General features: G+C 42.7%; 1 protein-coding gene across 1 annotated transcript in view; it reads right to left on the bottom strand.

Annotated features, from left to right (window-relative positions):
- Positions 1–23,205, bottom strand: part of ADCY1 (adenylate cyclase 1) — a 257,663-nt gene that overhangs the window by 123,859 nt on the left and 110,599 nt on the right. Inside the window, exon 3 of the mRNA XM_032796824.2 lies at positions 19,735–19,853. Coding sequence (XP_032652715.1) covers positions 19,735–19,853 — 119 coding nt within the window. The remainder of the gene's footprint in view (positions 1–19,734; positions 19,854–23,205) is intronic.

The following is a 23,205-nucleotide window of genomic DNA, read 5'->3' as shown; positions in this document are numbered from 1 at the left end:
GGACTACCACAGTAGACTCTGGGAAATGTGCAGGTCATAGTGGATGGCTTTGCTGCAATGAGATTCCCTAACTGTGGTGGGGCGATAGACGGAACCTATATTCCTATCTTGGCACCGGAGCACCAAGCCAGCGAGTACATAAACCAAAAGGGGTACTTTTCAATGTTGCTGCAAGCACTGGTGGATCACAAGGGACATTTCACAAACATCAATGTGGGATGACTGGGAAAGGTACATGATGTTCGCATCTTCAGGAACTCTGGTCTGTTTCAAAAGCTATAGCAAGGGACTTTCCTCCCAGGCCAAAAAATAACCGTTTGGGACGTTGAAATGCCTATAGTTATCTTTGGGGACCAAGCCTACCCCCTAATGCCATGGCTCATGAAACCATACACAGGCAGCCTGGACAGTAGTCAGGAGCTGTTCAACTATAGGCTGAGCAAGTGCAGAATGGTGGTAGAATGTGCATTTGGACGTTTAAAAGCACGCTGGCGCAGTTTACTGACTCGGACAGACCTCAGCGAAACCAATATTCCATTGTTATTACTGCTTGCTGTGTGCTCCACAATATCTGTGAGAGTAAGGGGAGACATTTATGGTGGTGGGAGGTGAGGCAAATCGCCTGGTAGCTGATTACGTGTAGCCAGACACCAGGGCTGTTAGCAGAGTATAGGAGGGCATGGTGAGCATCAGAGAAGCTTTAAAAAACAGTTTTTTCATGACTGGCCAGGCTTACGTGTGAAAGTTCTGTTTGTTTCTCCTTGATGAAACCCTGCCCCTTGGTTCACTCTACTTCCCTGTAAAAGAAGGAACTGAGGAGCGGGCGGGCCGGCAGGGGTATATATCACCCGCCATAGTGGCGCCACTCTAGGGGGTGACCTGCCAGCCCGCTGAAGTTGCTAGGGTAAAAGTTTTCCGACGAACATGCACGCACAGCGCATACACCTACTGGAATGGATATGAGCAAGCACTCGAAGAAGAACTTGTTGAATGCCAGCTTTCTGTTGCTTGGGCAGTCCTCTGGGATGGAGTATTTGGATGTCCAGAGGCCCCCCCACCGCGTTCTTGGGCGTCTGGATGAGGAGGTTGCGGAGGAGAGTGGTTGGTTAAACACAGGCTGTAGCAGCGGTCTGTGCTCATGCTGCCTTTTCTGAACCTCAACCATACGCCAGAGCACATCAGTTTGTTCCTCCAGTAGCCTCACCATTGCCTCTTACCTTCTGTCAGCAAGCTGACGCCACCTATCATCTTCAGCCCTACCACTTGTTCTCATGTTCACATTGTGCTTTCCTGGACTCTGACATTGTCTGACTCCACGCATTCTGCTGTGCGCTGTCAGTGTGGGAGGACTGAATGAGCTCAGAGAACATTTCATCGCGAGTGCATTTTTTTCATCTTCTAATCTTCGCTAGCCTCTGGGAAGGAGAAGATAGTGTGGGGGTTGAAACATTTGCAGCTGGTGGAGAGTGGTAGTTAAAGAGACACATTTTAGAGAACAATGGGTAGGCTCTTTCATGGTAAACCTTGCTGTTAACATTACATAGCACATGTGCTTTCGATACAAGGTTCCATTTTGCCTCTTATTGAGGGTATGCCGGTTTGGAGTGAGAGATCATTCATGCAGGGCCGGGCAAAAGAACTTGTCTTGCAGGCAGCCATGGTAAGCCACAGTCTTTCGGCTTCTTTAACCTTCATAACATGTGAGAATGGTTTCAAACAGCAGCACCCTCATTTCCCATACCAAGCAGCCCTTGGCTTGGGCATTTAAAATAGGTTGGCAATTTAAAAGAAGGGGCTGCCATTTTTGGGTTAACATGCAGCACAAACCCAACTACCACCGCTCTGCACACACACACACAGTTCTCTGGGATGATCGCTTCACCCCTCCCCCCACCGCGTGGCTAACGGTAGGGAACATTCTGTTCAGCCACAGGCAAACAGCCCAGCAGGAACGGGCACCTTTGAATGTACCCTTAATAAAATCACCCTGTTTCAACCAGGTGATCATGCATGATATCACTTCCCTGAGGATAACGCAAAGAGATAAAGAACGGATGTTGATTGAATGCCAGCAGACACGGGGACTATACACTGTGTTATGCAATGATTCCAGACTACATGCTACTGGCCTGGCATGGTAAAGTGTCCTACCATGGAGGACGGAATAAGGCTGCCCTCCCCAGAAACCTTTTGTGAAGGCTTTGGGAGTACATCCAGGAGAGCTTTATGGAGTTGTCTGTGACGCTGTGCAGTCTATATGGTTTTATAAAAATATGGTAATGAGTGAATATAATGCAACGGGAATATGCTTCACGCAAAAGGTCCCTTGTAAGGTATCATTACAAAGCTTATAATTTACTGAGTGTGATCATCCTATTTGTATAACTGTACCACTCTTATATTTCATATTTCTAGTCTCAGATACAACTCTCAGGGCCAATTGTAATTATGCAAAGTGTGGGCCATTAATGGTGGTTTGGAATCTTAATGGCTCCCATCAACCAGGACAATTGACTGGGCTCTGTTTGCAAGCAAGCCTTCCTGTGAGTAAGGCAGGGAGGAAAGAAGCCTTCGGGTCTTACAGAGACATGTGGTCATGTCACATGAACAGGAATCCATCTTTAACCTGGTGCTTTTCCAGTGGAGGGTGGGGGTGGAAACCCAGAGAGAGACAAAGGATTCCTGCCTTGTGCAAAAGATATATAAAGGGGTGGAAGAGAAGAAAGCAGGAGAGCCATCATGAAGAATCCCTTAGCTACCACCTGATCTGGAACAAGAGCTGTACCAGGGGAAAGAATTGTGCCCAGGCCTGGAAAGTGTCCAGTCTGAGGAAAAAACTTACTGAAGCATCTCTGAAGGTGAGATTATCTGTATTCAGTTTGATTAGACATAGATTTGTGCATTTTATTTTATTTTGCTTGGTGACTTACTTTGTTGTGTCTGTTACTACTTGGAACCACTTAAATCCTACTTTCTGTATTTAATAAAGTCACTTTTTACTTATTAACTCAGACTATGTATTAATACCTGGTGGAGCAAACAACTGTGCATCTCTCTATATCAGTGTTATAAAGGGCGAACAATTTACGAGTTTACCCTGCACTCGCTTTAGACAGGGTAAAACAGATTTATTTGGGTTTAGGCCCCATTGGGAGTTAGGCATCTGAGTGTTAAAGACAAGCACACTTCTGTGAGCTGCTTTCAGGTAAACCTGCAGTTTTGGGGCAAGTAATTCAGACCCTGAGTCTTTATCGGAGCAGACAGGAGTTTCTGGCTCAGCAAGACAGGGTGCTGAGCTGGCAGGGAAAACAGGAGCAGAGGTAGTCTTGGAATATCAGTTGGCAGCTCCCGGGGGGGTTCTGTGATCCAACCTGTCACGATGTCCCTGGTGGATTTCTGCTCCATCTCCAGACATGTTAAGAGACTTTTCCAGTAGCTGTACTGCCCGCAAATGCCAGGGCAAATTAATCACTAAACACACTTGCTTTTAAACCACATATATTTACAAAGGTAAACCAGAGGTCCCTTCTCCACCTGGCGGGTCTGGGAGGCAGCCTTGGGTGGGTTTAGAGGGTACTGGCTCCAGGACCAGGGTAAGAAACAGTTCCTGGCTGTTGGGGAAAACGGTTTCTCCGCTTGCTTGCGGTGAGCTATCTTCCTCATTCCCAAAACCCGCATCCCTGTTGTGTGCTACTCCATTGATGGAGTCAAAGCATAGTGTTGGGGTAGTGGTGGCTGCACCTCCTAGAATGCTCATCATAGAAGCGACATGTCTGGGGCTCTGAGGCGGAGTGGTCATTTGCATCTCTGTTTTTTTGGTAGGCTTGCCTCAGCTCCTTAAGTTTCACATGGCACTGCTGCGGGTCCCTGTTACAGCCTCTGTCCTTCATGCCCTTGGAGATTTTTTCAAATGTCACGACATTTAGTCTTTTGGAATGGAGTTCTAATAGCATGGATTCGTCTCCCCACACAGCGATCAGATCCTGTACCTCCCGTTCAATCCATGCTGGAGCTCTTTTGCGATTCTGGGACTCCATCATGGTCACCCCTGCTGATGAGATCTGCACTCATCTGCAGATTGCCATGCTGGCCAAACAGGAAATGAGATTCAAAAGTTCGTGGGCCTTTTCCTGACTACCTGGCCAGTGCATCTGAGCTGAGAGCGCTGTCCAGAGCAGTCACAATGGAGAACTCTGGGATAGCTCCCGGAGGCCAATACTGTCTAACTGCGACCACACTACCCCACACTACCCCAAATACGACCTGGCAAGGTCGATTTCAGCGCTAATCCCTTGTCAAGGGAAGAGTACAGTAATCGATTTTAAGAGCCCTTTAAGTTGAAAAAAGCAGCTTTGTCGTGTGGACAGGTGCAGGGTTTAATGCTGCTAAATTTGACCTAAACTCGTAGTGTAGACCAGTGAATAGAACAGAAATAAATATGATAATACCAATAAGTGCTCTTCAGAGTTACCCCCAAAGCTCCGCCAGTGTACTTCATTTTGGACCTACAACATCCTTGCTTGACAGACCTGGATCTGTCTTTCATGAAATCAGTCAGCCAATGCCAAATCATCATATTAAATTCTCTGAAGTTTTTGAAATACACTCATATGTGCATTAAAGATTTCTAGAAATTGATCCAAACACACACTGGATTCAGCTATCCAAAAGGTAAAAAAGCAAGGACTGGTACAATCCAATGTACCACCTACCTGTCAGAGTTCAATTATATTCAGTTAGACATCACTGGTATTTTCTTTCATGAATTATTACTATTCTATTAGAAACTCTATTTGGTTTCTCTTCTCTGTCATGCCAGAAGTTCCCAGGATCTATATAGGCATGTGATGAGTTTTTCTGTTTATGCCTGATGTATTGCTCTCTGCATTTTCCTGTTCCTATGCAGCCAAATTTTCAGCAGTGGTCACTGATTTTGGCTGCTCAACATGAGACAGCCAAATGTCTCATGAGATGCCTCACGCTGGGCACCCAAAATTAGTGGCTACAATTTTAGGAAATGGTAGCTTTAGAATTTTATGGTTGTTTGTTTTTCAAATCTGGAAACTTCTTTAAATCTTTCAAAAACATATAAGACAGTAAAACTCACGTATTTGCTAATCAGGAAATTGTCAAATCAGCACTTGGGGCAAACACACTTCACAGACTGCCCAATGTTGTAATGGAAAGAATGTAAATGCTCAAATACTTAAACGTTATATATAGTTGGTGACCTACAGTTACTTTTAAGAACAGGTATGCTGTATGCAATTACATCTAGAGCTCTTAATTATTTAACCATGGCCTACAGCAAAGGTGCTCATTTATTAGCTTTGCTTAAAGGGAGGTTATTTTACAAATTGACACAATGAGATATACAACAAATACATTCATTTAAAAGGAACATTTATTTGGCATATATGTTGATCCTCATATTTCGTCCATAGGGTTTTCATTTATTAGCAACAGGCCAAATTTGGGATGTATAAGTGACCCACAACACATATTTGCAAACACTTTTATTTCATACATCACTAGTATACGCATAACTAACTATGTAAAATATATAAATAGTTGTGTGTTAAGAAAGATCTGAAGTGTATATTGTTACATTTTTTTGTGAAATCTGAAAGGTGAATTTCTCTATATCAATACTGTTAATTGAATGTAGACATTTTTTAAAGTTAAGAAAATCTTTATATATGTTATCTTACCTTATGATTATTTCCATTTAAGGTTTAGGGGTTTTGTTTGTTTTTAATAACTGTAAGTTCTTGAACATTTTAATTGTAATGTTCTAATTATACACAGCTGAATATTAATCACAAGTCTTTATTACAAATTTATAATGTTCAAAAATGGCTGTTTTGAGTAAAAAGGCAGTGAAAACGTCAAGTCAAAATTGGACCTCAAATTAACTCTGCCCTCTTGTGCGTATGCACAACAATATAGTCTAATTATATGATTTGAAATAACTGCAGGATACCTGCCTTATTCCATGTATAGCTTGGACAACACACACTGAATAAGACAGAGGTCCTGTGGATCTGTGCCTTATGTTGGATTAAATTATATTTTTCTGTTACCACAGTGAAAACCTATAGCAAGCCATAGATTTATTCTGTAAGTCATATTATTCATTCTGCAACTCATATTTATTATTTAGGCAGGGATTTATTCTCAACAAGTGATAGCAAAACTGAGTCCTCAGCACAGAGGACAGACAGTATGCAGTGAATGAAGTAGGGGTCTTCCAAATTTCAGGCCTCTGCTGTATCCTGTATTGCAACCTCGCTCATTCCATGGTTTATTGTTGTGCAAAGAGTAGGGTGCATTTAGGCCCCCCACTCTTTGCACAACATTTTCTACTTATGGGGGGAAAAAGGTATTTTACACACACAAAAGTGGAATGAAGAATCATTTTCCAGTTCAAAAACATTTAATGCCATATAGGTTAGTACTGGTCAGCAAGATGTTTCACTGGTTCCATGTACTTCCCATCCATCAGTATCCATCCGTTATCTTTAGTATTATATTTAGGTTGTAAGCTGCTTGGGGAACGGATCATGTTTTTGTTCTGTGTGTGTAAATCACTTGGCACAATGAGATCCTGATCCATGACGGGGGCTCATCTGTGCTACAAGTAATAAATAATGATAATTCCATTTTGTGGGATAAACACATTGCTTTTCATGATGTCCTTCCCCATTTGTTGGAATGAAAGGGACATTGAAAGGAGGAGGAGAAATTCATCCCTATAGTAAGAACATGAGAAGATTATATGCTTTGTGTAGCCACAGGATTTCTAAAGCTGTTAAATAGAGCAATTACAAGAAAATAATACACTAGAGCTATGTTGTGACCTAATTATTTGCAATGCAACCAGTATGTGAATGGTCCAAGTCCCTACCTGGTCCTCAACAGAGCACACCGACCCTGAATTAGCATCTAAACTCACTCCCCGCCTGTGCTTTGGCTTTATTGTTCACTCAAAAATAATGCCTAATCCATCCCACAAGGATCTTCTCTGCCTTAGCTCCCTCCCACTGCCCTTATAGCCTTAATGGCATTAACGAGCTGCACCTGCCACAATTAGCAGACCTTCAGCAGCTTTCTGCTGGGTTCCAACATCTGCTAAAAAGTGTGCCTCAAAATTCTGCTGCATAGCATAGCAGATCTAAGCTTCTACGGTTCACTGCTATATCCCATTATTTATATAGCATCCTCGGTTTTGGAAGGAAAACACTGCGAATTTAAATTCTACAGATGGCGAATGTTCACTTTTTAATGGTGTTCATGCATACACTTTATTCACATAAAGAGTCCTATCGACTTTGTTGGAACTACTCACGTAAGTAAGTGCTCAGCAATGTGAGTAAGGATTGCTAACTGAGCGTTTAGGTCACTTTCAGTCAACATACAATAAGAATGATTTTCTAGTATAACATACTGTCACAGGACGGAATCTATAACAGTTTGATAAATAAAACTGTTTCTATGGGTATATCTACATTTGAGCTGGGAGATCCGATTCATAACTTGCATAGATGAACCTGTGCTAGCTCTAAAAATAGCAGCATAACCAGGATAGCACAGGCAGCAAGTTAGTCTAGCCACCCAAGTATGTACCCAGGGGCTCTGGGTGGGTACATATTCCATGAGCTAACCTGAGCTGCCACCCCTGCTACTCAGGCTATGCTGCTATTTGTAGCATGGTAGCTGGAGCACAGCTGGCATGAGTATGTCTATGGGAATGAGCTGGGAATCTCATCTCCAATGTAGACACATTCTGACATCACTAAGATCTATAGCAGGCTGTGTGAATTAAGAACTAGGTGCTCACAAAAAGAACATGGAGTTGTTGGAGTGAAATCGTGCAAGGAGGAAAATGTATTTTTTTTTTTTAGAAATTTCCTTAAAATCAATTCCCAATGAACCATCTGCCTAAGGAGCATCACATAACACAAGCTTTGAAACCTTGCTACAGGGTAAATTAAGGGAAGTTTTAAAGTCATCTTGACATTTCATAAACATCTGATTTTTAATGAGACTAGTATTTCTGGTCTGATCTTTCTTAGGACTAAAGAGTCCACTATTAATCTAGGAAATGTACTGTTTCTTAAGAATAGTAGCCTCTGTTTAGGCCTTGAATGTCCAACCCTTACATGGTGGCAAGCATTTACAGGAATAATCCCAGAGATTTGCAGTGGGACTACTTTCACAAGTAAATGTCAAAAGAAGCTATAGGGTCTGATCCAAAGCCTGCTGAAGACAATGATAATGTTTCTACTGACATCAACGGGCTTTGGATCAGGCGCTCAGTTAGAGATTAATATTTTCAATTTAATTCTATATTGTTGCCTGCACTTAGTGTATTATTAAAATTAGGCTAAACTAAACTACCATAGTAGAGACTAGAAAATTCATAGTAGCTTGAATGCTCATTATCCATTTGTATCTTGAAGAATCTGATTCATAGAGCAGAGTGAGTACTTGTCTGTTTACATTCTAAACTGGCCAGATTTCTGTAAGCTGCATATATTAAAATAGCTCTATTAGCACCTGATTATGAGTAAGAAAAGCTAACTGCAAAGTAGATGAATAGGCAGATTCTCTGCAGGCCCCGTATAAAGTGTGCAGATGAGATTTTTTTTTAGTCTTAAAAGCAGATGTTATTTTTATTAGTCTTATAAGCAGCACCTAGCAACTCCAACCAAGACTGGAGTCCCATTGTGTTAGGCACTGTACATACATATATATATATATATATATATAAGTGGGCTACTGGAACAAACCATTCATGGACGAGACAAGAGAACCTGGAATTGATGGAATGCTACTACAACAGAGCAAACTAATAGAGAGGGGATAATATGAAACGTACTGAAAGGGACTATGGATCGGAACAAAAGGAACCCTACAACTTAACACACTTTACTAGCGAGAAACAGCCTATAGTTACCTCAATGCTCTCAACATAGTAGAAGGAAGCAGATCTCAGGACAGCTTGAGGATAGACCAGAGTCTCCATATACATCGCACCGAGAACCTCAAGAGAACCGGGAGAACATAGGGATAGGTGCAGGTCCCACAGGCGAAACGAAACATCACTCGCCACACATTCCCATCCATTGCACGGCACAGAGCACAAGCCAGCGTTCATTCAAGGCAATAAAGATTACAATAGAGAAACCTACTAACAGTCACCATCCCGAGAACTAGTAGATCCCCTACCAAGGCCAGTAGAGAATACCACATCAAGAGAGTATGTCAGATAAGATGCCAATAAGCCCCATACAATCCCTACCACTACTCACCAATACTCACAACCAACGTGAACTAGGTATATGCGCTACACGCCTCGTATGGAATCCTGGAGATTGCGGTACACGATCAAGAAACAACAGTATGTGTAGACCCACCCGGGAAAAGAGTTGGACGGATAAGATCAAGGCGACTCGAGAGAGAATAATCAGCTGTGGAACTACAGAAGGGTGTAAGAAGATTAAGAATAAGACTCGCTACTGAAAAAGACCAAGGCCCTAGACTCCATCTGAAGCCCAGGAGAATGCTAATAATCACAAGACCCGAAAAATTAAAACATCAAAACACACAAACTGCTACACGGCTAAGGGCTAAGGAAATACCACTTTAGAAACAGAGCGCCAAAGAAGTAAATCCCCTGTCTCCAAAGAAACATCCAAGGTGTACTCCCAACTGCAGTGCAGAGCAAACAAATAACAGCAGAGCCACCAGCAGCAGAAACTGAACAGTAACGGAAATAAACATATGGGAAGAAAGAAAACTCATAACACCAGTGCAAAGTGGCTGCAGGACTCTGAGAAAGAGCACAGCAACTCCGCAGAACAGAAACCCAGTCACCATCAAAGTCAGAGAAATCTACAGTGAGTCCATAGACATGAAGAAGCTGGTATGCCAGACTGCAGACAATCATTACCAAGGCCTATCTGGCTAAAAAACAACAGGCAGTGCATGAACGCCTAGCAAGCACAGATAACCAGCTGCTAGCAGCAGCCCCCCCCATGGCTAACACAGGAAGGACAGTGCGATAATGAAAGACCCGCATAGGGAAACAGAAACCGCGCCACAGTAACTTCTCCCACAACAAGGGATCGTATCCTATCAGGCATCATAAGCCACCAGCTACCGACCTATATGGGTCCCGTACTATGAGCACACGCAGCAAGGGCAATTGGACACACCAGAGGCTCAAACACTCAGTGCCATTAGATAGTAAGCCGACGTTCTCCAAAGATGCAGGGGCATAGGTATCGACCTCACATCTTGAGCAGCAGCGGTATGACTTACAGGAAAGCCTACTAGCCAACTACACACATGGCCAGCACACAGGTGGGGGCCACTGCTGTTGACATGATCTGCAGCATACAAAGTCAACGGAACACTAGAGTAACCTTCCTCCAGAACTTCCGGGCTACTAGGACAGAACTGCTGAGTCAACTCACGGACGCTTGGCACAAGTGGCCACCAGATGCGAGCATATATACAATACTTGCTAGGCACTGTCCCGGTGCGCTGTGATCTGCAAGGCTTAAACCCTCCAGCTGATAATCACAGACTCGCTGAATGGGTACAGGTTCAGAGTGGAACGTCCATCCAGCAACACTGACGTCCTTACCGACATGGTTACCATCTAAGGTCAGTGATAAGTCTAGAACGTACGAAGCAGACTGTCATATCCGCTAATCCACCTGACGCCGCTTGCCCATTGAGGATCGGGATGTCATTTGGACGATGGAGAGATGTCGCCGGTTGATAGAGGGAAGAGTTAGGGAAAGGGTAGTCAACGCGAGATGGGTGAGACTTACCAGCGTGCCCATAACACCAGACAAAATACCATGCTAAGTACTTGGAGACCCCCAGTCACATGGAACACGATGAGGGGAGCGCATACGAGGATGACATACAATCATTCCAGTATCACCACAAGGATGAGAGGTCCGTCGAAGACGCCACTCAGTGGGAAGAACAAATCACGCCATCGACAGATCGCCGCTGCCTGTCTCATAATACACCCTGCCGTCGATAGTCAGTAGCGGCCCAGAGAGGGCATGGAGCGGCTATCGCTGATGTGAAGACACCGGTTAGAGTCTCACACGGTTCCAACAGTGTCGCGAGGAGTGTTCTTACCACCCCTATAGTCCAACAGCCAGCCAGGAACCTGTAATACCCAGCCGGAAAGAAGAGCGGGCTCGCGGTGCAGGGCCTGGGGGACGGCGCCTGGACTAATAACCCGGAACGGTAACGCACAGCCCTGGCTAAACCCCCTGCAACATCAGGCAGTACAACTCAGTTAGAAGGCCCCAACAGATAGCCTTGCTGAGAAGCCAATTGCCTGAGGCAGCAGCAAAGAACATGGGAGGAAGACCACCAGAAGAAGGCCATAAGCAAACAGACCCTGCCTTGGAATGATACCAAATCGACAGATAGCTTGAGGGCTGACATTGGGAAATCCTACAGTAGCTAGGAAACGGGCTGGACAAAAAGACAGCACTGAGGCACTGATCATAGCAGCCATCAGGGAACTAGGCACTGAGCACCAAGCTCACTAGTTGAAAGCAGGGGCAGGCACCATAAACTAGATCGAAGACCGCAACGTGCAAGACACTGTGAGAGAGGCCTCAAGACAGTCCCAAGCACATAGTGGATAAGCACTGAACGGCACAACAAGTGCTGGCATTAATGTACATGAACGCATCTGCACAAAGCGTATGAAGCGAGATTCCCTTCCACGACACTAACCAGATGGAGATCCACAGAAGGTTGGAAAACTCAGCACAGGCTAGGGGAGGAAGTCTGTGGGGACTGCCCAGATCCAGAACCGCCGGTCAGGTAGCGGCCCAAACCTCAATCACCAGACATCCGTGGTAAGAGAACAAGAACAGAAGAACAGCGGGGTGAAGGATGAGAGAGCATCTGCCACCCAAGTACAGCAACAACAGGAAAAGGAATATAGAGCATGGTAGAAGTACCTGGCCATGGTCGAGAAGAGGAATTCAAGAGAGGGATAATGTGGAAAGTGAGGCCCAAAGTGCGTCACCCAGTGTGTAGGAAGCAACTTGGCGTAAAACCTCCCTAAGCGGTGAAGTGGCTCCACAATCCCTGGAAACCAACATCAGAGCTCTCTGTCCAGAAAGTGGCGTCAAGTGCTAGAACAGCTAAGATACTGCAGAACCCTCAACTCCAGCCTCTGGAGAAGGAACCCCCGAGGTGAAGAAGACACATAAACACCCACCATAGGGTGCTGAGAGGGAAATTTTTTTTTCTTTTTCTAAGTAAGTAGATGCTTCTCTGCCTTGAAGAGTGTACAATTTAAATAAAGCAGACAAAAAGTGGAAGAAAGTATTATCCCCATTTTACAGAAAACTAAGGCAAAGACTGATCATCTGCCCTGATCCAACCTCTTTGTGCCACTCTAAACCTACTTTTCAAGACCATCCCGCCTCCAATGCCTTTTCCACATCTTTCTGGATGCAGTGATCATGTCAGACATGCAAATCTAACAACATCTTTCTTTTCTGCTTTCATCCATTTATTCTATGAAGAACTTTTTTCAGGTAACCCGTGGCATTTGCATTTGTTCCTATTGTTACATCGAACAGCCCCATTAAAAACAAAACACACGCAAGCAAGCAAACAGTTTAGTTGCTTTCTTGATAACTAACACAACAATTGTTGTCTCTCTGAGGTCAAGGTCCATCCATTAGATAATCACTAATTATTACACACAACATGTAGGAAGAGGAAACAAAGCTACCCAGAAGAGTACAGATTTCATCTGCGCAATATTGACTCCCATCAGATTGTGAAAAGTCCATTTGACCTCTTCCCTGGAAAGCTTCCAAAGATCAATGTTTCCTGTTTTTAATCATGATTTTTATGTACCTCAGTCCACATTCTAGATATAATGAAACTTTGCCTTGGAAAGATTTCTTCCCCACACCCACACATATAAATACACACACAGAAGCCTACCATAGCATAATATTTTCTTGTGCAATTATTTGGCGTCTAAGTCTGTGGTCAATTTTGGGCTCATTGATCCTTCTCTTTTGATAGGTAACAGAGCTCAAACCCAAAGTTTTCATGCTCTTTATGGCTTTACATGATAGAGGTAAAAAATGTAAAGCCGCTCTTAACATACTGTTTTTTTAACTGTAAATAATATAAAAAGATACTATGCTATAAACAGCCATGTACTTCAGTTATAAGAAAGCAAGCAAGAATAGCTTATCACTGCTGTGGCTGTGAGTATGATGGAAAAAACAAAGGCTGTAAATAATTATTTGAGAACCCATTCAACCATTTAAATTCAGAATGATATAGCTACAGTCATATAGGCAGAAAATAAGTTGTCTTCAAAGAAATAAATCTGTAAAAAGATAAATGATGATAGCGAAAGAAATGCAGCACCAATAAAATACAAAGAACACTTTAAATCATAATTAATACTAACATTCTAAGATAAATTTATTTAGCACCAACAGTTAGCACAGCATTGCATGAACAAGTGCCTGATTCTGTTCTCTCTTACACTGGAGTATCTCCATTTCTGTGACTGAAGTTAATAGCAGGGTGATAGGAGTATCAACCTCACAATCTCCGTCTCATCACTGGTGGCACTTCACATATAATAGTCATAACAACAGCTCCTTCCCAAGGAGTTTACCTTGACTTTTTCCCTAGACAAGAGCTTGTGACTTTGTCTTCCTGTCTAGTCTAACCTCTTCTGTGGAGTTTGTCTATGAGAGAAGGTGAGTCAAGATTCCTGGGTATTATAACTAGCCCTCCACCTGGCTAGGTGAAGGCACTTAATCGGTCTGCCTCAGGCTATTCATCAGTAAAACAGTTAAAACAAGACTTTATTTATCCTTTTTACTCACAGAAGTGTTGAGAGACTATTATTTTATGCTGATGGCTTAACGTTTGTGACATCCTTGAATGCAATGTGCTGGATCCTACAAGTGTAAATTATTATTTAGTTGCTATGATTATTAATGACAGATTTATTGCACCTGTAAAACCAAGTGAAAATTCCTTTGAGTAAGCTTTTAAAATTTTTCATCTAAAATGTATTAATTTTATTTTCATTTTAGGATCATCACTTGGAAAAGAATTCACTACAAAATTACTGAAATTGCCAAAGTGCTTGCAACTTTCTGGGAGGGCAGGATTTATTGATATCACTACAGTCACAACTTAAGAATATAATGGTGTCAGACTTACGGAAGAAGGTAGCTTGTTCTTTGACAGGGCGAAAGGTTTAAATGTGATCCATTGAGTTTATGGAGCAGAATCAAGTTAAAAGCAAATGTAGTTTAAAGTTTTAATCTCGCCCCCACTCCGCACACACAGCTTCCATTGATGTTAAGGAGAGTTTAATGCTTTGAACTGCCGAGTGAGAATAAACCCCTACAGTACTAAGAAGGAAGCTTGAAGTGACTTACAGCTGGAGAGTGTCTGTTACAGCTATCCCCCATTCCATTTTGTTTCTTACAGCTGTCCCCATACTCCATTTTGTTCTCCTCCTGTGGCCGCCCCTCCCTGGCTGTTAAGTTGTTTACCAGGGCCACTGCCCTTCTCAAAGGGAGGGCCCCTTAAGTTGTTTACCAAGAGCCATTGCCCTTCTCAAAGGGATGGCCACTTGTTAATTTATATTTAGATAAATGGACAGGCAGTCTTATAGCAGCCGAGTAACAAAACAGTACAGATACAACCAGGCAATGGCTTTTTAATCATATCTTAACCAAGACTGGGCAGTAACAACGGGGAACCACGTTAATGGTCAGGCTATCTATCTCTGAATTAAGACCCGGCACGTATAACTTTAAGGACTATACGGCGGAGCACAAACAGGCACTCGGTTAGCATAGGCAGGGTGATTACTTAAAGTGCCTACCAATCTTAGCAAACTATAACTTATTTAAAACTAAACAGGCGAAAACCTATTAGGTGCACTTATGCTATGGGGAAGTTCACAGGGGGCGAGAGTGGTATTGGTGCCAGGGATACAGCTCCATGTGTGCAGTCCCAAGGGGCAGCATGGGGAATGGGTTAGGCCAGTGCATAAGCAGTGGTATTACTGTCTGTAGCGAGTGAGGGCCCAAGGCAGAGCCCACAGGAGCAGAGTGCTTAGCGTTCGGCACAATTTATTTTTTTAGTCGGCAAAGCGCTGTGGAGATGTTATAGAGGATTTCTTAGGAAGACAACAGACCAAGGCTTTTCGCTTGGAGTCTCCTAGTGTGCTTGGGTGCGGATGTAACAGAGCCACGCAGCTAGATGATATGGAATAAACGTATTAGCGAAGTTTCACGAGGGTCCAGTTGATGGTCTCTCTCAATCTCCAGCCCGCGCTTAACTGCGTTCTATCCTAGCCTGCAAAGGCAGAAGCCCAGGCAGTCAAAGATTCAGATTTGGCTCGTACTCGCTCTCAGGCATTAGACTCAGGCGATCTCTTCGGCAGACAATTGTCTTCATGGGGGGGTTTTACCGGGAGTAGCTTTCAAAAGTAAAATGACAGTGCGGAAGAAAGGACCCCCCAGAACCGGCCTCCGATCAAGGCCGGGCAGCAATTCTAGTAACTCTTCGTGATGTTTGTTCAAAATGTTGTTTTTAAGAGGATATCAGCCGTTTCCGACCGTAATCTCTGATGGCTCCCTCTGTCACTAGGGGAGGAGGGCAGGGCAAAATTGAGCCGGTGGCACAGAGCATGCCTGGGCAGATTCTGCTGGCAAACAGGAGTACTCACAAGCACCCTAGAGGCTTACTTTTACCCAGGATTCATATTGAAAGACACATCTTGCGTTTGAGCTTTGTGGCATTGCCAGGTTAACAGCAGTGGCTAACGAAGGACTAACCTTTGAACAGGCAGTGGTCCACCTAGCAGCGAGCAGATTTCCCCCGTATCTGCACTCTCCCCAACTTCCCAACTCTTTGCTGCTTTTCCCCCCCCGCGTCTGCATCACGATTCCTCCGAACTTCCCAAACCCTTGCTGCTTCTCCCCCGTGTGTAACTTCCCAAACCCTTGCCGTTCTTTCCTTGTTTTTGGTGTCCCCTTGTTGCTTAAACCTCCCTCTAGCCCTTCTTTACACTTCTCTGCTGCCTCTCCCTCGTATCCCCTGGTGTTCGTGCTCCCTTCTCCGCTGCCCCTCCCCCTACCGAAGATCACCATCACACTGCTCCGTGTCTTCATCCCCGCTGCTCCTTTCTTCCCTCCATGAAGTGCTCTCCGCTTGCTGCAACCTGTGTTCTTCCTCGGCTCTCCCCAATCTCCACCCTGCCTTCTCATCGCTTGCACGTTCAGCGCCCTCCCTCTTGTGCTGCCAGACTCCCCTTAAACCATTGCTGCTCTTGTCTCCCGTACGTCCAGCCCCGAACAGGCTCCTGAGGACTTGCTCTGGGCTTCACCCCGCAGGGCTTCAGAGTCTCTCGCTGCTTGCAGCCAAACTGCACTCTCCTCTCATCAGTTGCACTGATCATTCACTCCCCCCCCCTCCTGTTTCTTGACCCAGCCTTTAGGTACACTCTTGCAGATTATCTGCTATCACAGCCTCACAAATTAAGTTAATTTCTTATACTGTTACATTGCATAATTTCACTTATCACCCATATTGTATCATTGCACTGTGATTCACATTTACTTGTGGTTATAACACCCCATTGTTGCCTCCACTTTTTCTGATATATTTTTGTATTTGCATTAATGCCATTGTGTTACATTGTGTATAAAGCTATAACCACTTAATACATTCTTCTGAGATTGTTGACCATTTTATATAGAAGCTACCATTTTACTTTGCATTGCTTTTTGGTACATTTTGCATTCCACACTGCATCTAGAGTTGTTCCTATATAAAGTTGAGTTGCTTATTGACTGTACTGTATCCCATTGTGCTGAACCCCACTTACTGTACCCCACTGTTAGAGCTCCCTACACTGTTCAATAAGAAGAACCCTCCTCCCATCATTGTCTATTGTAAACACCCTATACACCCCATCCCACCGTATTTGTTAAATTCCCACCACTTCCTTTTTCCTTTAATAAAGAAATTAATTTGCGCCCCATCTGTGTGGTAATTGCTCCCCAAGATCCCATATACCTGCGGGCAGGGACAGAGAGATTTATCTGTGAACAGATGAGAATACAGAGAGACAAAACTCACTGAGAAGCATGCTGGAAAAATGTTTTGGAATAAGCTAAGAGGCACATTTGTTAACATTTCCAGCTTGCTCCACAATGGTGGCCAAATCCAGACCATAGTGGGTGAAGGACACCCAAGAGCTCAAGATGTGACATGTACTGTCCTTGCTTCACTCTCTCAATAACCTTCCCTGAAAAGATAAGGTTAGAGACTGGTAGCTGGCACCACACTTTAATAACTCACTATTCAGTAAATATGATGCATCCCTCCCTAGTGAATGTTCTACAAAGGATAGTCTGATAGAGACTCACATTTCTTAAGCACTGGAGGTCCCAAATTCAATCCCTGATGATGACCTGTTATGACAATCATTACCCTTTCACTAAGGAAAGCATTAACAGATCTCAATAATTAGTCGCAAGTTTTCTTGTTCATCTTTACAAGCCAAGAAGTGCAGGTTCACCTCCCAGCTAACTGACTGTAATTACCTCAACACTGAAGATTTCACTGAACAAAATTGTACAAAATCCACCCGAGATGGTACTGCGTTGAAACCATCCTGCTGACACTGATTCCAAGCATCACTCACTCAGCTTGGATAGATTGTTGCAGCAAAGTAAACTGAAGGCTTGTAGATACAGAAACTCAACTCTTTAAAAGAGTAAGATAAAAAGGGTTCACTACAAAGCTCAGCACGACTGGTTCTGTTGGACAAGGGCTTGCTGATGGTATGTCTGAGGAACAGAATGTCTCCTTTGACTCTGTCAGTCACAGCAGCATAGGAATGTGATACAATCTATCTGGCTTAGAAGGTGTTTTCTTCAATCAGTTCTCCAAGCTCCCATCCTTATTACTTTATCATTTGTAGGCCATCTATAAACTATTATGAGTTGCAAAGATGATGGAGAGGGTGGCATTTTAGTGCTAGCCACAACAAATAAAGATAGGGGCAAGATGTTTAAAAAATAAGGACCTAAAGTTAGGTTCCTAAATCCATTCTTGTACCTAAAGAAATGGCCTGATTTTCAAAAGTAGGTAGTTCTTATTTAAGGGAGGAATTTTCAAAATGTGTATAAGTGACTTAAGAGACCAAGTCCCATTGACTCTGAATGGGACTTGTGCTCCTAAATTGCTTAGGACCTTTGAAAATCTCATCCTAGGTGCCTAGTTATAGGCACCTATTTTTTAAACTTTCAGCTTGGGTTTTGCAAAATCCAAGGTCAATATAAATGCAGTATTACCAACCCTAAGCATTCAAAAATCATGATCCAGGACCCCCACGAAAAATAATGAGACTGGCTTAAATCTTACCTGCCTTTTGATTTCTGAGCCTGTAGGAGGCACTTGGGTCACATTTTCAAGCTCTTCTCTGAAACTTTGACGGTTAGAAACTCATTTAAAAATAAAAGGAAAAGCTGAGATTCTTATGTAATCACAGGATTCCAGGAACTGAGGCTTTCAAAAAACCAAAATCTACCATGAGATCTGAGCTAAAATCATGAGTGTTGGTAATACTATGAATGTTAAAAAAACCCTTTTTTACTAGGGCCAGGAAGTTATTTGGACTTTCCCGCAGAAGTGTTTGGAAACTAAATATTTCTCTGAGGTAAACCCAAATCCTGTAGCATTGTGCTTGTTCAGAGGAAACAAAGTGAAACTGACTAGAAACTGAGTACAAATGTCAGTGAAAGTAATTTCTTTGTTCTCATTATCCAAGCTGAATATTAGAAGCAAATGAAAACAAAAAGCACTAATGGCGGAAAGCAGTGTTTTAAAAAATGTTTTCGGTTTTTATAATACAAGTTTCTGCTAAGAACACAATTAGTAGATAAAGAATTTGAACTATTGGATCATTTAACTAGGGCTTTGCAGTAGTAAGAAAAAAAAAAAAGACTCTTCGTGGAATGGAAGAAACTGTGCTCCTGAGCACTAGCAGGACCAGGTCATTTGAGAGGAGAAGGGTGGGAGTGGGATTGAGAAGAATAGCAAGACTGAGATGATAACAACGGATTGCAGAGGGAGTGCTCATGGAACGGCACGCTACTGAACATGAGAAGGGTGGCAGAAACAGGCCCTCAGTCAATCATCTGTGAGGCTGAATGCTCAAGTGATGGGGACAGATATACATTTTCCTAGGATGACAAATGGATGCACTGCACCAACATTTACTTCCTTTCCACTGTCCGGATAAATGAGCTATTGCACAAACAACCAATGCTTCCTGTTTGTAGGGAAATATAGTCTGTTACTATCATGCAAAATAAATATTCGTATCCACCACAAATATAACAGACTGTATCAGATGACTACTAGGTCATATACATTCTGGTTCCACCTAGCATAACTATTCTAAATTATTTATCAACTCAAAATTGTTATCCACAGTCTCTATAGGCATGTTACCACTCAGCCATCCCAACCCCCCCAGACCAATACAACGCATCTCCACTGGGCTTGCTTTCTTGTGCTGGAAGATCTCAAAGTCACTGCGTGTCACTCTATTTGCACTACATGTTATCTGCTTTACATTATTTCGTGAGCTGGTATCACTCCTACCTAACATTGTCATGCCTTTGAATGTAAATCTTGTGAAAAATCCTTTCGGGTGGCTTCAGGAAATCTTCTTTCATTTCCATGGCAACGTTCCTGGGCAAAAGACTCATCAAGAGACGCTCCTAAAAGAAAATGCAAACCCATTAGTTTTGGGGTGTAATTTTTTCCCCATTCAGCAATTCTGAATAAAATCGAACCATTCCCATTCTAGCATATGTCCTGAGGATTTCTGTTTCATAAAGAACATGAACCCTTCCCCTCTTATATTTCTGCTGCCTGTGGGAGAGTCTTTTCAAATTCCTCTGTACAACAGAAGAGACTGTACATTAAGGAAAGAGCTAGTTTCAATACTAGATCATTGTCCATAATTATACTTATAATCATAAAACTAATAACAACAATAACTTACTGCATCGCCAGTATCATTTATCTGGGAAGGAATTCCAGAATCATTTGCTATGCTTTTGTATCTACTGGTTCGGAACCTAATCAAAGTGTTACTGGGTCTATTAGAGCAGGTTTTTAAACAGTGCAATCTGCTATACATTTTTCCACACAGCCTGAATCAACTGAACAGTAATAAAGGTACATTTTTATAAAATATGGGCCAGCATGGAAAGGTCTAGTTCTAGCAAGCACAATAGACAACTCCAGGTTTAATGAAAGGCCTGCTATGTCACTGAGAGTGCTTTTATCATGTGTCTCTCTCCTGCTCAACCAAAATCCCATATTTCCAAAGGTTTTGGATTCCTCTGATATTGGTTAAATTATGTTCCCCAAATTGTGACCTACTCATAGGCACTTTAAAAACTTTTGAAAGCTACCCTATTTAGATAGTCCCAGAAGTCCTCAAAGAGAACACAATCTGAGCACCAGCACTTCTTCACATTTAAAACTCCAATATGCCAATTTTTGCCCTAAGATGCATTTAAATTTAAGGACTCAACTCTGCAATCAGATCTGTTAGCATTCCACATGGGAGATGGAATCCATGCTGCTACATCTGATTGAAAGGTTTAGAGCTAAAAGAGTGGGAGTTGTGTATGACTGCCCAAGAGCAAAGTTTGGCCCAATATTTCTCCTTATTTCATTTGGCCAAGAGAAATAAAGGGGACAAAAATGAAAAAGAGTGAAATAAACAGTAAAAGAAAGAAAGAGAATGGCGAAAGAGAAGTGGTTAATATGAGGTCTGATTGGACTAATGCTCTGCATTGTTTGGTAACATTTTACCACATATTCCTTATGCTCTAGCCATGAGCTCTGGACAGGGCTAAAGTACAACACAAGTCTTCCAGCTTTGAATTCTGACCTATAGTGTTGCTTCCAAAGGCTCATGCTTCAGATATTTACATCATGGAGGAGTGAGTTAAATTTTGCAAGGAAAAGATTACTGATTCTCATGTACAGTAAAGCCCCTTACCATCCCTTGTAGCAGCATAAATGGACGTTAGCATCACTGAGAATAAAGTCCCATTAATTTTAATTAGGTCTCTTAATATCCAGGTGTAAACTATAGTAAATAAAGTCATAAAGAACATGCAGGAATTAAATATTTGTGAGTGGCTTTATACATCAACCAATTCCCTTGCAGAAAACTCCTAGAGCATTTTAGGAAAATACACTCTTACTATAAGCTTCTGTTTAATTACCTGCATAATTTTATATTCCTGCTACTGAGGGGACTGGACAACAAGATATATCACTCGATTAAATTGCCCTATTCTGTTCACTCCCTCTGAAGCATCTGACACCAGCCACTGCTGGAAAACAGGGTACTGAGCTAGATGATCCCATATGGCCATTCTTATATTCTTAGAATTTTACAATGTGGTTCAAAAAACCCTAGTGGGCCAGGCTATGAAAGACCCTTATAAAGGTGAGGGCGGGGGGGTGGAAGGGATATCTTGTGTTGCCCCAGCTACCACATTACACATCAGAAATGTACAGATCTCCATAAAGTACAGAGAGGGGAGTGGGACAGCCACTGCATAGGATAGACAGAATGCACGCTGCACCACTGTACAGCTGATCACGTGTTAACAAGAAAGGTACACATCATGCTGGAATTCAATTGGCTATAACAAGAAAGTATGGTTTAAAAGATTTTTTTCATGGAAAATTTTATTTTAACAAAAATAAGAGACATTGCCAAACAAGTCATTAGCAACCACACAACAGCCACAAAACCTTTACACAAACAAGGTTAGTTGCCTAGAACTGATTGAATGAGTAAAGTCCAATTTCAGTACAGCCTTGGAAAGAGGACAGACATTGGTGAGCCTTCCAGACCAAGGAGGGAGGTAGCAGAAGGGTTGGATAGCAGAACAATGAAAAGGGAGGCTGGCAAGTATAAGGAATTATAATTTTCTAGCGTATAAAGCAGCAAGCAACAAACAAATCCATAGATGACATCAAAGAGTTTGTCTTAAAAAAACATGAGAAAAGCCCATTTCCTTTTGGCCAAAATTTGAGATCCCAAGAAACATGGGATTGAATTCCAGATTACCTTAATAAGGACTGGTTAAGAAACCTAGTATTTGGACCTATGAGTGAAATAACAGTCCAGGCTATGCAGAAACATGATCAGGTTTAGGAAACAGCATTGTCTGGATCTCCATTAAGTGAGCCTCACTGTGTTGTATCTTCATTTTCCCAGAGAGGGCGACAAAACAGACCCACACAAGAGAAAAGGAAAGGAGATCAGCATGGCTGCATAGAACACTGGATGGGAACAAGAGACAGCATAACAAGCAACATTTGTGTTGACATTCATGCTCGAGCAGCTGCTGCCATTGAAGATGACAGAAAAAAGTGAAACAGGCAGAAGAACAGGGAGCACCAACCAATTAGTAACAACTTTGACAAGGAAAAACCACACAATTTGCAGGCCCCCTTTTTAGTGACAAACAGCCTTGTCTCACATATATAATCAGGATCTAGTGTATTATCATATTGGATCCAAACAAATAGACTCAGCCAGTACACAGAAAAATATTAAGCTGTATCTGGCTCTCTTGCTGACCTCTGGAACTCTTTAAACATACTCGCAACACTACAGTGTAGCTGGACACTGCAAAGAGGATGACATGCTGGTCTCATTGAAGACAACGGCAAAACTCCACTGACTTCAATGGGGCCATGATTTCAGCCAGAGTATTTTTATTCTGTATTCAATCCATTCACAACATATCAATCTTCCACGAACATTAATGTATTTAAAGTGTGGTCATACTCTGCAAAAAAAACATTAAAGGGTTCCATGTTTATGGTCTATCCATCTAGAGAACCCAATCTGGCATTCCTTGTACAAAATCTCACTTAGGCCAAGGAATGGCAGAATAGGCTATAAATGTCCTCCATTAACAATGCTGCATTAGGTTTGTATTTTAATTGCCAGGCTTACAACTCAACCGGGAATCTGGGAATGTCAAGCTTGGCTCTTTCTGCCTAATGTCTCATCATTAATGAAGATCT

The sequence above is a fragment of the Chelonoidis abingdonii genome, chromosome 2 (assembly GCF_003597395.2).
Source record: "Chelonoidis abingdonii isolate Lonesome George chromosome 2, CheloAbing_2.0, whole genome shotgun sequence".
NCBI lineage: Eukaryota > Metazoa > Chordata > Testudines > Testudinidae > Chelonoidis > Chelonoidis abingdonii.
The sequence above is the reverse complement of the archived record's forward strand: the minus strand, read 5'-3'. Positions and strand labels throughout refer to the sequence as shown.